The sequence below is a fragment of the Struthio camelus genome, chromosome 1, assembly GCF_040807025.1.
Source record: "Struthio camelus isolate bStrCam1 chromosome 1, bStrCam1.hap1, whole genome shotgun sequence".
NCBI lineage: Eukaryota > Metazoa > Chordata > Aves > Struthioniformes > Struthionidae > Struthio > Struthio camelus.
Window position 1 is genome coordinate 105,077,488 of NC_090942.1, and position 16,056 is coordinate 105,093,543.

General features: G+C 38.6%; 1 protein-coding gene across 7 annotated transcripts in view; it reads left to right on the forward strand.

The window, feature by feature from the left end:
- The window catches only part of EPHA6 (EPH receptor A6), a 536,080-nt gene that overhangs the window by 441,096 nt on the left and 78,928 nt on the right, over nt 1-16,056 (forward strand). For 5 of the 7 annotated variants that reach the window (XM_068909229.1, XM_068909219.1, XM_068909191.1 and 2 more), the window contains one exon: nt 5,053-5,175. The exons of the other annotated variants lie outside the window; for them this stretch is intronic. In XM_068909229.1, coding sequence (XP_068765330.1) covers nt 5,053-5,175 — 123 coding nt within the window. The remainder of the gene's footprint in view (nt 1-5,052; nt 5,176-16,056) is intronic. 7 annotated transcript variants of the gene reach the window in all.

The following is a 16,056-nucleotide window of genomic DNA, read 5'->3' on the forward strand; positions in this document are numbered from 1 at the left end:
AGCTTTGCCAAAAAATCGTCAAAAGTCATTGTACCCTTCCTTGTAGAGAGGGAAGAGGAAAAAAAGAGCCCTGTTTTTTGTTTGCTTATATATTTGATAAAAACCGTAGTAAGTAGGATGAGATAGTTCAGAAACAGCAAGAAAGACATATTGTTCCTGAATAAATACTTTATCTGGACTGATTATTGTATGAAGCTTCTGTATTGTTTCCTTTTCATGGATTTTATGTAACACATACATCCCGCCTCTTCAGCAGCCTTTCTAATAACCTGCTTCAGACAGGGTGCTAGAGACTCGCACACGCTCTGAGAAAGTTTCTCCTTTTTAGAAGCAAATCTCCACACGCTGCACTAAGGTCGCACAAGTATCATCGCTATAGTAAATGTGCTCAGTTTGCTCCCTGCAAGGCTCGGGGACCCTGGCACTAACAGGCCAAGCTGATGGCCCTGCTCCTGCCTGTGCAGTTGAGGAGCCTCAGCTCACCTCTGCCGCGAGTCCTGTGCCGCCCAGAGGCCGCCGTGGCATTGGCTCGGTGCTGCGGATGGCGGTGGGGCAAACACGCCGGTTGCTGAGGAGGAGGATAGGCTGCGATGGAGGTCCCTGAGGACTGCTGGGGCTGTGCTGGCTCTGCAGTGCCTACAGAAGCAAAAGACCGGTAGAGATGTTTGCACTCACATCGGCAGACGTGAGTGCATACATACTATTATTTACAGAGTAAAACTGTGTTTAGTTTCAGTGAAAAATTCTGAGGACCTTCTGGATGGAAGTTCCTGTGTAGCATTAGCAGCAAAAAGGACGGCTCAGGTTTACTTTTATCAGCTTGCTCAGTCCCTGAGAGTTTTAAAGTGCAAGTTGGTTAGTTCCTTTTAAACGTCTTCTACTATTGCTTTTTAAGGGTATTTTCCTCTCTTCAAAAAGGAGGTATGTGTTTCACTCTAGTCCATTTTGTTCTCCTAGTATTTGCGCTGGGTGTGTTTTGTATCCTTCTGTTGCCTATTAATTCATTCGTCTGTTCAGGTTGTCTGTTGAGGCACATGGCAGAACTTTCTCTCCTTTGTAGATCTAAAGTGTCTTTAGCCTGTCATCTTGTTGCTAGCTCTCGACCACGGGCTGTGCCTTTGCTGCGAGAATTGGCTGTTCCTTCGGCCTGGCCATGCTGTTGTGATGCAGATGTTAATAAATGGTGTGTGTGTGATCTGGAGCTGAACTAAGCATATAGGTTTTCCTACTCTGTATTTCCTTTAATGAGCTATCTACCCTTGCCCTTCTATTCTGTGTGGAGAATATGCTACTAAAACCGTGCCAGTTTAGTATGCTATACCTCTGATTTCCCAGTCAAATTCTATTATTTGTGGGATGATATTCCCTCTGGAGCACGAGACGACGGTGGAAGGCAGGCTAATTGATTCAGCACTTTGCCCCTGCCTCTGAGCGTAACACTTAACTGTAATAATTGTGAAAGAGAAGAATTTACCCAGAGTTATCAGCTATCACAGAACTCTGTGTGTGATATATATACTGCATGAACTGTCAGCTATTCAGAATGTAGCAATATATTCTACTGTTTAATGCACTTTCCCAACTAATATCTGTAGTTTCACATGTTACTGCAGCATAATGCTCATAGCGTATAAATATGCGTGTGGGTGGGAGTTAATAAAGTCATGCCTGTAGCTGCTACATGGCAGCTGTATTCAGTGCACTCAGGAATCATGGCTTATTATTCCTGTCTCGTTTTCCCAGTTTAGAACCAGTAAGACCTTATTATAAAGGCTCTTTCCATTAGTGTAACTGTACCCACTGCAAAAATAATGAGTGTTAACTTTTGTACAAAACAACAGAGCAAGCGTAAAGCACAAGTCTCTGTAATGTGCACTGGCAGAATTACATTCCCGAAGAAAGCTGATTAACTAAAGAAATAATATTCAGAAAAGAAGTAGCCATTGTGGTTGCTTTTAGGAGAATATTTCATTTAAACATTAAGATGTCTATTTCCGGTATATACCTCTAAGAAATAAATATTGCTTTTGCAAATTGGAGTGTAAAGCAGCAGGAGCCTACAGAGTTTTGGAGGACTTTTATTTTTAGCTAAGCGTGATTCCAATTTGGAAAAAGAGGAAAGGCTACATCTTCATTGTCTCATGAAAATTAACACATTCAGCTAGAAGGAGATGTGATTCTTTTTATTGATATCCATACAGCGGTTTATAATTTTTCTTAGAAGCTGGTATTTTCTCTATTAATACCATCCTCCCACCTCCCTTTTAGTTCCTCTTTTGTGTTAGCAGACAGCTTTCCTCCTTTCTGTCTTGAATACATTTTTGTTGCAGTTTTTCTTGAAAATATTTCATGAATGTTAATGATGTAAACAGGTAAAAATTTGAGTAAAGCATCTCTGTTCTTGTAAATAGCCAAAGCTCTTAGCAGAGCTCTGTCTTTGTGGTGGTGATTGATAGGAATTACGAGAATTAACTTGCTTTCCCAGCTACCTGCAATTATAGTCAGCCTCCACCTATATAGTCATGTAATAGAGTCTCCAACCTCACCCACCCTGTGTGGAAGATATTACCGGAATAAGAATGGACTCTTCTCCCCAGGCACATGCCATTTGTCCATTCTGGAGCGTATGCTTTATTTTGTTTGAGGGTCATGCATGTTTTAAGGTGAATAGATTTCAATCTGTCCTTTATCTGCATGTATATGTTGCTGGAAGGCTGAGCAGGGCTGAATACTATCAGAAGTTGTTTATGGACTGTAGAAGAGACTGTGCGAGGTCTTGTTTTTGTAAGTGTATTCTGCTTAACCAGATATTTTTTGATGCAGCAGTAGACTCTTTTTTCAGTGCCTGAAATTGCACTGAACGCCTGCTCTTAGATACTCAACTACTGCTTTGCTTCTTGCTGCCACTCTCAAAAAGTGCAAGAGTGTCCTGTAGCTCTTGTCCTGTCTGCCAGTTGAAAGCAAATGTCTCATGTTTTCTATAGTGTCTCAAATGACACGATGCATTTGTGAGAGAGGAGCATTTCTTTCTGTTCCTGTAGTTATTTGTCACTGGGAAAGCCTGAAGAATTTTAGACCTCTAGCTCTCTTCTTAATATCCAAAGTAAGATTTTATTACTCCAAAATTTGCTTCTCCTTGTTTTTACTTCGAAATATGTAAAATAAGTGGCATCCACTTGTTTTTGTCTAGAGTGCTTTCTGTAGCAAAGTAACTTATTGAAACAGCACTAGGAAGCTTAACTGCCATTTAACTCAATTTAAGTGTAGGAAAATGTCAGTGGTGAAGCTCAAGCTGTTTGGCTTTTGTGAAGATACATATGGCATGTGACTCACAACGGGTGTATTTTATGGTTGGTATAATTCATATTTTGGAACAGAGAGGTAAACTTTTATTTGGAAAGTCTTCATATATTCACTATTTAGCCTTCTTGTTTTAAGATGCTGTTTAGTACCAAACATGTTGGAGTTTATGGAACAATTTTCCGTTTTCAAATTGAATTTCTGTATATTGCATTCTGGACTCTCTATGCATGATCACCTCTGAAAATATTTCAAAAGGATGGCCATGGAGTTTGGAAACACTTTGAAAAGGCTGCCAAAGCTAGGCTTTTCTGGAGTAGCCGGAGGGGACTTTTTTTGTTCCTTATATGTCGCCCTCAGACATAACAATACTGTATCCAGAAAACTAATTAATTCTTTTTCCGCAGACTGTAGTAGCTCTAGTAACAAAATTGAAGAGCAAGCGAGGAATATATTGAGCAGAAACAATAGGCCTCTTGCTTAAAAATAACAAATAAAATTCCAAAGCTCTCCCTAAGACTAGTTTAAGCTCAAAAAATGTGTGTTTTGAACCTAGATTTTCTTCCCTACATTCATATTAGTTCCAAAATTTGCAGCTGCATAAACTTTAAGAGGGCTATTTATTTTTCTAATTATATGTAGATGACTGAGATGTTTTTTGTCTCTGGGAGGAACAACTGTGAAGTACCTCTAAAATGATGAAAACAAACTTGCCATTGCCTAGATTATTGGATGAATGCTTGCTTGATGTACTTGCAGTATAAACAAATTATTGATTGTCAATTTAAATTTATTTCAAGGTTGGAGAATCTTGACTCTGTATTTTTAAGTAGGATGTGTAAAGCTCTCATTTCAGATCCAGCTTTGATACTGCCATTCACTATGCACAAGTGTGAGCTAGCTGTGATGATGTGTCTAGGTCTCTGCACATACGCTGAAAGCTGAATCAGTGGATCAAATGACAGAGAGTCCTCACTTACCATTGCTATCACAAATACATCACACGTTTTTATTTTAAAGGGGGAAGATGTGATAATCTTTGTTTCCAGGAATACAGGTACATTTAGGCGATGACAAGAAAGTAGGCTTTTTTCTATTAAAAGTGTAAAATGTGCAAAGCCGCCGGTGATAACAAAGCAGAAAGAGGCCATGTCTGCACTCCGGGCTTTTGCCTGCATCAGTATATTGACAGGTATTGGGAGACGTGATAGAAGCGCCGACTAACATTGCTGTCCTGACACTAGAGTCACCAATGTAACTGCAAATTCTGGTTCCCCTTCTGCCCTTGCCTAGCAAAGCTCTTGTCAGGTGGTTTATCAGGTGGCTTTAAGACACTAACATAAACATGGCTTTGCTGGTATAGCTTCCTCTCTACTAGTCTCTCTTTGATTTGTATGCAAAACTGTAAAATGCCTTCATAGTCGACAGAGTCATTTGAAATGCATTATGAATATCCAAGAGGTGGATTTTGCATTTATAATTGCAAATTTTTCCATTCTTCCTAGAAGTTCTGGAATTCTCCATTTGCAAAGTGCACAGAAAAAAATCTCTTTCTGGTTAAAGCTGTGTGTTGTGTGACTTGGTTAAAAAACAAACAAACCAAGAGTTTTAACTGCATTTTATAAGATCTATTTCAGTGGAACCACTGTTGGACTCACTGAGGTTTGGTTATTCTTTCTTTAAACAGGCAACATCTTTTATCAGCCAAAGAACAAGTCATTTGATTAATGATCATTTTTATCTCTTTGAAAGGATCCTTTCCGACCATTGGGGTGAAGTCTCTTTCGAGATTCCTGAGGGCAGGATTTTTAAATAGCATCCTGGCCCCACATCCAGTGTCAGGGGGTGGATCTTTACCCCCCAGCATTTCTTCTGGTAGGTATTCCAGCCTATTCCCCCCCCCATCAATTTTTCCCCTCACCCTTTGCTCCATCTCTTCACACCTCTTGGGGAACAAAATCAGGTACTGGTCAGACAGGGGGATCAGATACCTCTTTCAATAAAAAGCCAAGCTGAAAGGAACTGGAAAAGAGAACAGAAATTATTCTTCAGGATCTGGCTTGTTCCCTGAACTCAGGTATAGGAGAAAGTGTGAGGGAGTGATCTATAGTTAAGTGATCAACCAAAATTTTGAAAGATAAGGCATGGTATCCTCTAACCAAGCACTTCATGGAGCATGCCTGTGTGCACCAGGGAAGAATAACTTTTAAAATGCCTCTGTGAAATCCCAGTTTTTCTGTGACTGCGAATGTAGATATTTTTCTCTAAAAAAATGTGCATTTCCTTACTAAAATATGGAAGCGAAACAAATTGGGAAAGGCAAAAATCAGTTATACTCTGAAGTGTTTGAATGCTTTATATGCTTCCATACTTGCAGATTGTATCTCCTGAAAATGATTTTGGCCTTAATTTTTTTAAATAATTTTCATCGTAGTTTGAGCTGCTCTAATTCTCTTTGAAAGTAAGTGAGAAAATCCCATGGCTTGTTTTGTCAGCAAAATATTCTACGCTGCCTCTAGCTAGGTCCCCAACAGAGGCATAGCTGAATGATGACCTGAAGGACCCAGAAGGGCTGGCATAAAGTTGAATGTATGCTAAGTAGGCGAACCTAATGCCAGGTAGATAGGCGGTTATCAGATACTGGGCTGAAACAGAAAAGAATGATAGGTTAGAGGCATAATATTTCCCAGAAAGGCTGTATATGCTGTTCATTCTCTTCTGGAGCTGTTAAATACCATCTGGCACCAAAGCTAATAAATGAAGAGTAAATAAATGCATCTTAATTATGTTTAAAATTAAATTAAAATCAGGGTTCAGTTCTGTTCCTTTCCCAAATACATATTTCTATGTAGAATTAATTTCTGCAGGGGCTGATGTCATGCTGAGGTCCTTTCAGGCCATCCCACCTGTAATGTTAATTGCAGTCTTTCTTAAAGAGGAAAAATTCTCTTATGATGAGAGTAGGGATCCGAGAAAAAACGGTGTATATGTTATTGGTTTGCTCTACAGAAGAAACTATTACACTTCCCTGTGCCTCATTTTATCCATTGTGATAATTATAGGGCTTATTAATAAAAGATGACTCTTGCTATTTTTTTAAGAAGTACTATTACTCATTAGTTCACTTTCCTACTTTGAATGGACGCTTTTAAGCAATTTTAATGTCTTCTACTGTGACTATTTGGGTGTGTCTTTTGTGAACAGTCTGTAAAACACTTCCCATATTTTTTGTCCTTGAGGTATCTCAGAGTGTTTAAGAAACATTAGGCTATTCTGGCGGTCAACATCACTATGACATTGGCGTCTGATACCAGACAGCTCTGTGGAAGAATAAATACTCCAGGCCCCATAAAATTTTGACTGTAGTGTTACACACAGCATACCGTTGCTTCTATTAGATTAAAATTCGCATAACTCCTCCTGTGAAGTGTCGTCTTACTTATGTACCTACAGGTTTATTTCGTTTGTTTAAAAGGTCCTCAGGACTTGTTTTCTCAGTGTTTGTAAAGTTTTTATCTCATATTTGGGGCTTCAGATCATAACTCTTAAGAAATATGGAGTTCTTTTAGTAAAACAGGTTCATAATTTCTTGCTATTAAAAGTCATTTACTAAGAATTATGATTCAATCTGATAAAATATTCAAAATAGGGGAAAGTGGAAATGCAGCTACAGTATGTGCAATGTATACCCTCGCAAGGTAATGGAACTAAATGTTATCATTTAATAGTGGCAACAGTAAAGAAAATGCATCCCAGCAGCAACCCCACAGAAACTTTCTATCTTCTGGAAGATGAGGTTTGTCAGGAAGCTGAAAGCCAGCGAGCAATTGTGATAAGTCCCGCAGATGAAATGTGTTCCCTTGAAAAAGAGTGCATGCTGGGGGGAAGGTGGCGTTAAACTCCACAGTGAAGGTCGAAAAGTACTGTTAACAAATGTACCCTAATGATCTTACCTGTAGCGCTGCTATTTAAGTGTTCCATTCTTACTTTAGCATACTTGGATTTACATGGAACATAATCTTAGTTCTTAATTGCCTCTCTTTGTTACAGAGATGACCAGAGGATGCCATTTCCATTTCATGGTAACTTTCTAAATTGCTAAGACAACCTTTGGTGTGCGTGTGAGCAAACGCCAACAGATTTACTATATTTTTTTTTTGCAGAAAACCAGTCTCTTCTTACTGAGGGGAGCACTGCTCTGGGATGTGAGAGACTCAGACTTGAATCTCTTACTCTGCATAATTCAGTGGAAAAACTATGTTCATCCTGAAATCCTTAATTGCTAATACAGACAGAGAAGGGACGTACGTTTTGTTCCTTCATGTCTAAAAACCTTGCACTAAACACCTGAACTTCTTTTCCGAATATTGCCTGACCAAGAAACAAAGATACCTGAGGCAAAAATACTCTAAGATGGTTCTTAAGCACTGTTATCTTGGCAGCCTCTGGCTCTTTGAAGGACAGCAGTAGGTAGGCAAAATCATCTACCGGTCGGATTCTTGATGCTTGCCTTGTCTGTGAGTCATTAAAAGTGAGAGAATGATTGTTTGCGTGTTTGTACGGGAGGGAAGCCAGCTGGATTGCTACTTCTGATAGCGCAGTGACCCTGCCTCAGTTATCGGAGACGCTGGACACATATTTGACAGTAGCTTTTAGAAGCCTAACAGACGCACTTAGCGTTTAATAACTTTGCTGAATTACAACGTAATTGCTTCACATATAGTTTATGTGTAAGATTTCAATGAATTTAACTATGCAGAAGACTTAAAATGCCTGCATTATTCTGCTGTTAGGGTCATTGGGAACAAAGATAATGAGATGTTTTTTATTTACTGAAACCTTTAACTCAAGCTAAGTGGCAAATTTACTTGAAAATAATCAGCAAATTTATCCCCTACTCAAAGAGAAAATGCTTTTTCATCTGTCTTCTGCAAAATATACAGGGTATTTTCACCACAGGAGTTTTAAAGCCCAAAACAAAAACTGAACTGGAAAGCTTCCCTAAGAAGTTTCCTTTTTTCCCCTTGTACTTTTCTCTGAATAGCCTTTTTTTTTTTTTTTACTATTGCATTGACAGCTGATGTTCAGTTTTGTGTAATTTAGTATCTGATTTCACACCGTGCAGAGGTTCGCTTATGTAAGAGATTCGCTTCTGGTTGCCTCATTTGACCAACTAAAAATTGATTTATGTTGCTGGCATGAGGCTTACAAGCTTTCTGCATAAATAGATTTCCTCAATTCTATACATTTTTTAAGCCTAGACATGACTATACTAATGGACCAGTGCTTATATTTGATGGTTGTTTCAAAAGTTTGTCACTGCTATACAGCAGTTTCACTAGAAGCAAGGCTTTCAGCAGGCCTACAAATACCTATCCTAGATTTCTGCAAAAACAAGCTCCTTTTCAGACACTGGCTTCCCCTTGATTTAGCTATCATATATGTCACAAATTGTTTAGTTTCTAGTTAGCTCACCTGTTAACAGTACAGATTCATGGGACTTAGTTGTTTGATGTAGGTCTATAACCTAATACCTCGTGACAGAAGGATTCGCATAAGCAAAATACACTTTTTCTCAGGTGACCTCCGTGTAAAAATTAAATGTAATTCTTAAAACACTTACCAATTTACACTCCTCATCATACTTACACTGGCATGAGTTGTGGAAGCTTACCCTTTCCTTGATATTTATAACATGCACGTTATAAAAATAAAAAAATTAATAAACTGCCAATCTTTCATCTATTTCTTCAAATTCTAACTTTTCCAAGTATAACGTTTTTTGCTCCGTTTGGGGGAGATGCTTAGCTTACTACTCCTACTGTGTATTTGCAGCCCTTGATTTCAGTCATGTGAAAAGGGGTTGAGTTACCTAAATGCATACCCCTATTGTATAGCAGAAGTTATTGGTAGATAAATGTGTGTTACGCTGTCATCTTTGAAAGGTGTCAGAGAGATTGCCAAACCTGCTGGCTTGGAGAGGAAAGGAGGGAAAGTAAATACCTTCACTAGTATCTGCTTCAAGCTTTCCTGAGTTTTTCTGGTAACAGGAAAAACTAGGATGCATGTCAGTCTCTGAGAAGCTATGGAAAGGTCCCTTTAAGGTCCTTTTTCTTAAGGACCTCCCGCTGCCCCCCTGCTGCTTAGCATCCAAACTGCATTAGCAGGAGAGGGGGAGGAGAACATCAAAATTCCCCAAACCCCGTATTTCATCCACAGAGCACCTTTTTGAAGCTTCTGTGGAAATGTTCTTATGTGGCTTGTTTAATGATGTATGAGCAGCAGTTAATTTCCTACCACTTATTTTGCGAGGGTTAATTATCTGGCTATTTTACAGATAAGGATAATGGAAACAGAGACATTAAAGGCTTGAGGTTGCCTTTTCTTTCCAGAAACTTGAAAGTGATGCAGGACTGCTCACTGCTGTCTTGCACAAAGTAGTGACAGCAGTCCACTTCCAAATAAATTACTTTTTACAGAAGATATCCCCTTCTCAGTGCCTTACTGCCTGATTGTCTATGGCTGTTTGTTTAACATACACTGTAATATGCTCATTTATTACAGGGAGCTTCTCAAAAAACTCAGACATTATTGAAGAATATTAAATCAAATGATTATCAGTTTTCTTTTCTCCAAAATTAATATTTTATTACAATTTCCAAGTGCACCTGAGTGAGCCCATTATTCTTGATATTGTATAAACTAATAGTTGAGAGCAATCTGTATTGACAGACCCTTATTGAACAAAATTACTCAACAAGAACCATCAAGGAACAATTATTCATAGTGAAACTCAACTGTAATTTTATGGTACTCCAGTAATGAGAAAAGTAACCATTAATTTTTTTCTCAGCTAACGCATTTTTTCCTACTTTGGATTACACAACCTAAACTGCTGTATTTTTTGTGAAATGAAAACTGCTAAACCTTTCTCAATGACTAACAAATTGATTCTTTTGCTACATATATGTTTTCTAAGATACCTGAGCCAAATGATTCTTCCAGTTATTCTTTCCAGCCTCAGTGCTATTTCCCTGGAACGTCTAGCTGATAACCTTACAACTGATACATAATGACACTTCTTCATTAGCTGGGCAGGAAGTACTTCACAACCAAAATGCGGATGAGCAGTAAGTAACGTGAATAGTAGGAGAAACTTTTAGTGCTCGTCCGTTAGGGTTTAGCTTGAACTGTAGAACTGAGATTAAGCTCTGAGTGTAGGACGTGGTGAAAGGAGGTCTTTGTTCTCCACCCTTGCTGAGTGGCTAATTTCATGCTCAGCCATCATAAACTATTCCAAAATTTTCGATAGCCTTAGAAGAAGTTTGGAAAAGGTTGTCTGGATATGCATTCATTTTTATATAATTTATATTGCTACTCTATATTAAGAGAGACTGACTACAGAAAATGTGGTAATTCAATGTAACAAGCAGGTGAACTGAAGCAAGTTTCTGTTCAGTGCTAACAGAGGAGAAAGATAGAAAGAGGAGAGCTGAAGCTTTGAGAAGGCATTTTAGAAGTAAGAAACCAACATACTGTGTTGTCCTGGCCTCTAAAAGATACCGAGAGCCATGAGAAATCTTGCTAGTGGGTTACTGAGTAGTGAGTGTAGAAATGTTGAGTATAAAATTGCAGAAAAACAGCTCAAGGAACAGTAAGAAAATATTATTGATACAATAAATCTTGTTTAATTAGTGATGCCCATAGTTGGTTGAATAATATGCAGTAAATGATGCTCATTCATGTGTTCTGTATTTTTATAAATTTATTTTCTAAAGATGTCTTCCTTTGACTATACTGACTTAACTAATGAAAACTGTTATGCAGGTTACAAGACAATGTGCTAATAGCAAGATAACTAGGCTATGTCTATGTGATTTCCTATAACAACCTCTGACTTCTGAAGTCTAAAGAGGGCCTTGGAATTGCAACTTTTATTTTTTAAGGCTGCTTGGAACATAGGTCTCAAGTTGGGGCCATGTGTAGTGAAAGTCAGTAGTGCAAGTGGGGTGGCTTGCAGCAGAATTACCATTTGCTTCACCCGTATTGATTTGGGCTTACAGTGTACTAATCTCATACTCCTAAAAGTGACGGGGGTTTTTTTTTTCAGTTCCTTTTTTTTACGTAAGCACTAGTTTGGTTTTTTTATCCTCCACTGCTTTAGTGTCATGGAAAAATACTTTTTTTATTCCCTGGAGACAGTTCTGCACTGCTGCACACAACTACTGTAAATTCCATTATTAGTAACAGGGGTCAGAAAGCTCCGATGACAGAGCCATGGCTCTCCTACTGGAAACGATACATAATGAACAGCACTAGTGTGAAATCCAGGAAAGCATTTCAAGTCCTGCACATTCCTGTGGCAGGCAAAGAGAGTTTTCCTGTGGGCATTTTGCACTCTAATAGAGTGCTGAAAGGCGCAATGCTAATTAGAGTGTCTGTGCATTTTACTCTATTAATAGACTTCTAGCTGTAGCAGGAGATAAGTTAGTGTGGGACCAAAAGCAGCATATGGCTATGAAATGAAAAAATATCTGATACACAGGTGACTTCTGGGAGCATTCCTGGACACATGAATTCTGACCTGCAGAATTGATGGGGCAGTACTTTCTTATATGAACTAGAGAGCAGATTCAAAGCCTTTGCTGTTTAAGTGGAAAATGAATATCCTGTGTTTATGTTAACAGAGCTATTCCCATAATGGGTATTAAAGAGTTCATTGTAAGTAAAGACTGGAGAAATGCGCATGTACTAACTGTATTCTTTTTGGAGGATTAATCTTATGTTAAAAATTCATTAAAGTGGGCTTTGCTGCATTATTTGAAATGACAACAGGAGACAACAAGCTGAATATTTTGTCATTGATATGACACTTCAAATTCTCATCCTTATTCATCACTCTACCACTCAATTAAGTTACACACTATCAAAAGCCTGTGTTGTGGAAAATAATAGGAAGAGAACTGAAAATATATATAATGTGAATTTTAAATACAATTGGTATTTTACATTATTCTGCAAGGCATGGCTTTCTTTTTTCTTTTTTCCATTTCTGCTTTTATTTAAAAAAAAAAAAACCAAACAGATCAATAAGTGGAAAATACAAAAGAATTGTAACATATACTCTGAGATGGCATGACATCGATGCAGGATGTTTGTCATTGCTGCTATTCTTATTTGATAGGCATTGCTGTACAGCTGTGTGGGAGAATTCCAATGAAAAACTTTCTCAGGAAAAAGAAAAGCACCTTGTCAAAAACCGTCAGCCACTTTTCACAAGGTGTATTTGCAAACAATGAATGTTCCCTACACTTTCTGCACATTCATCTCAGTTCTGAATAATGAAATTTATGTCTTTTTTTCTGGATCGTGCAAAGCGCTGATTCTGCTCTTGCGTGTTCAGCCAGAGTTTCTGAGAGGCTGGGAGCCTGGGAGGTCAGCCAGGGCCAGGCGCTAGCCTGTGTGCAGTGTGCAAGGAGGGGCAGCTACTTCAGCCAGTATCCCAAATGTATGTCGGGCGTTGGAAAAGGGGTTGGGAATATTTACAGTTTCACAGAAATTATAAAAACAACAAATGTGTGTATGGTGTCAATATATGTGTCATGTATAAAAAGAATTATAAGTTGTTATTGTTATCTTACGGATGTACTACAATGATAACTTTGTTCACTAAGGTGCTATAAATGCTAAATGTAACATATGCGGTTTGTAAAATCCATATTTGGGTTTAAAACCTATTATATTAAAACCCTATTTATTTAATTCCTCTCCCTAAAAAGTCTCTTTTCTGACAGTACTCCCTACTCCAGCCCTGCTGGGTATCTAAAACAGCTGCAAGAATGACCCAGTTGGCAGATTTTCTCATTGCATCCATCTTCAAACCTCTTCATATTTCATTCTCCCCCAAGTTGTACGCTGTCTTCTGGCAGTGTCTGCAGTTTTTAGCTCCTAGAAGCTCTTGACCTCTGTATTTTATTCCAAGTCCTCTTAGCTTAAAATGTTGTCTTTTTTGGTGTTCTTTTTCCCTGCCCTCTCTTGTGTGGGTCTTGACTGTAAAATTAACCTGGTTCTTACTCAGATATTGTCTAGAGCCCAAGCTTGCACTTGTGTGAAAACTCTCACCTGAACTGTTAAAGTCTTTTAAACTAGAGTTCGGGCATCCATTCATCTGGTGATCTCCACCTATGCTGCAGGGGCACTCAGCATCCATCCCAGAAACGCCTTTTGGCAGATGCTGTTGTGCCCGTACAGAGCTCCCTGTGGCCAAGCGTGAGCTTTCGTTTCTGCCATGGCAGGCTCACGTAATGCTGGCAGTGCAGTCTGTGTCGTCCTTCTGGGCCATGAGTGCCTTTCCCACCTTCATCTTTATTGTCTCCCACTTCCGTTTGTCTGTAAACTTCTTTCTTCAAGTATGGATGTCCATATGTTTCATATGTGTAAGTAATCATAAATACAGGAAAAGAATTCAGTGCTTTCCAGAGTAGTAGTATAAATTAGTAGTAGTATAAATTTTATCCATGATAAAATAATCAAAGATAGCTTCTCCCTCTCAAAGACTTTTCTACCCCCCCACCTTTATTCACTCCTCTCCTTGTTTTGAGGATGAAGAATTCATCTTTCTTAATGCCATACAAGCAACATGGATTTTATAATCTAAGTGATTAATACTCTTTTTTTCTTCTTCTTCTTCTTTGGTTTAAAGCCAAATATTATGCTAGTTTTGAAATCTCCCAATATTATTTTTCAAAGTCAATTCTGTAGTCCTTTTTAGAGCAGAAGCAGTATCTTCTATATTTTTACAGGGTTCAGCACAGACCGCGATCTTTTCAGGACTCAGATTGTCCCACACTATAAATGATAACACCTTCTCTTTGTGCCTAAAAAAGAAATAATACCAACTAATGGCAACTTTCTCTCTTATCAGGAGCCTTGTTCCATGAAAACCCTGGGCTATTTGCCACCCTCTAACCCCGTAAAGGTTATGCATCCCAGATTGTGCTCTGTTACATCTAGAGTATCAAAACTGGAGTTGTGTTTTCAGAGTTTGCTTCCCAGATTTGGAACTGATGGAGTGCAATGGCTAATCATCTCAGGATCTGTGTTTCTCACAGAGAACAGTCCTAGCTGTCCCACTGCATGCTCTTGGCACTCTGGTGACTCTCAGTATCTGGGCTGAGATGTCCGATGTTTGGATACCCACCCGGGATGTGGCAGGGTGCGGCTGTTCATCCTCACATCTCAGCTGGCTTCTCCAGAGCCAAATTCTAGTCCCAGACCTTCAAGCGTTTGTGAACAGAGGGTCTGTTCACAGAGCTTCAGAATCGCAGTGGAATCACCGCTGAAGTTCCTCTGCAAGGCACTGAGCTAGGGAGCAAAATACAATCTTGTGTATTGGCAGCTAAACAAAACCTCCTTGGCTAGCGTCATTTTACCCTGTACGGTGTAGATGGAGAGGGCCACTTGATTTTCTGGATCTGTTTTTCCACACCTTTGAAATCAAGACATGTGCTACCTTATATTTCCTGATGCTTCATGCATTTATGCTTCTAAAATGATTTCAGCTCTTTATATGAAATTTGCAAACTTACAAAATTACTGAAAGTAAGTTGTTTACTGGGAATAGAACCAGTGTAGGTTCCGTTTTGGTGATAAATGTATCCATTAGCATCTGCTGTGTAGCAGAGTTTTTTATTACCACATCTTCAAGTAACTGAAACAATAGTTGAGACGATTTTGATCTGCATGTACTCCAAAGACAAATATGCTGACTAAAAGTCTTATTGTGTTGCCCGTAACAGTGTAGCTTGGAATACATAAAAATCTTCAGTGATATATTAAGCTTGCGGCCAAAATATGATGGCTTTTATCAAGTGTGGGCATACTAAAAGAATTATTTGAGAAGATAGTGTTAGGATCCAAATTTAAGATGTTTGCTTAAGGCAGTCAAGGCTTCATAGCTGGTAGTGGCTTCATATTTGGTAGTGTCTCATGAGGTTTACACAATCTTGCATCAAGTTAATTTGAGATTTAGGTAGCATGGAAGAGGATACAGATGGAGTCCGTGGGGAGCTAACCTCAGCCTCAGTGACTAAATTTATTGTTCGCCAAAACTACTGAATGTTTCATAGTGTGCTGATCTTACAGTATACATCTACCTGTCGGAAGATACAAATCTACTTATTTTGATGTGTTTAGCAGATCATGCCCTTCCTGTGCTATCATATGGAAAAGCTTATATTTAGCCAACTTACATGAAGCTGGCTAAATATTTATTTCTGATGATGCAGTATTTTCATCAAGGATGGCTTAAAGTGTTGAGGCATATCATTTCAAGTGATTAAAGACCCATCAAGCAATTTAAAAACTAATAAACATTACCTAGTGAAAGATACTGACATCTTTTTTTTAATCTACAAATAAATGCATATAGATATATTTCATAGATAGTTTAGCCTAGAAATTCATACTACTGGTCTGAGTAAAATGGAATACAGGTTTGTCGGGGGGGGGGTTTGTTTAGTCTGTAAAGAACACACAAGAATTAAACATTGGCTTTACAAAATATGCCTGAAAATAATTTGTGTTTGAGGATATGCATCTAAGGGGCATAAAAGGTGTAAGGAGAGCATATGAGCCTCTGAATAACCTTACAAAATGTCTTTTGGAAAGTGTAACGCGCCAAGGAATTACTAACAGGAAACTAGGGGCATTGTTTCAAAGCTCAATAGCTCCATTTGTCATTCCCTTCGAGTGCAA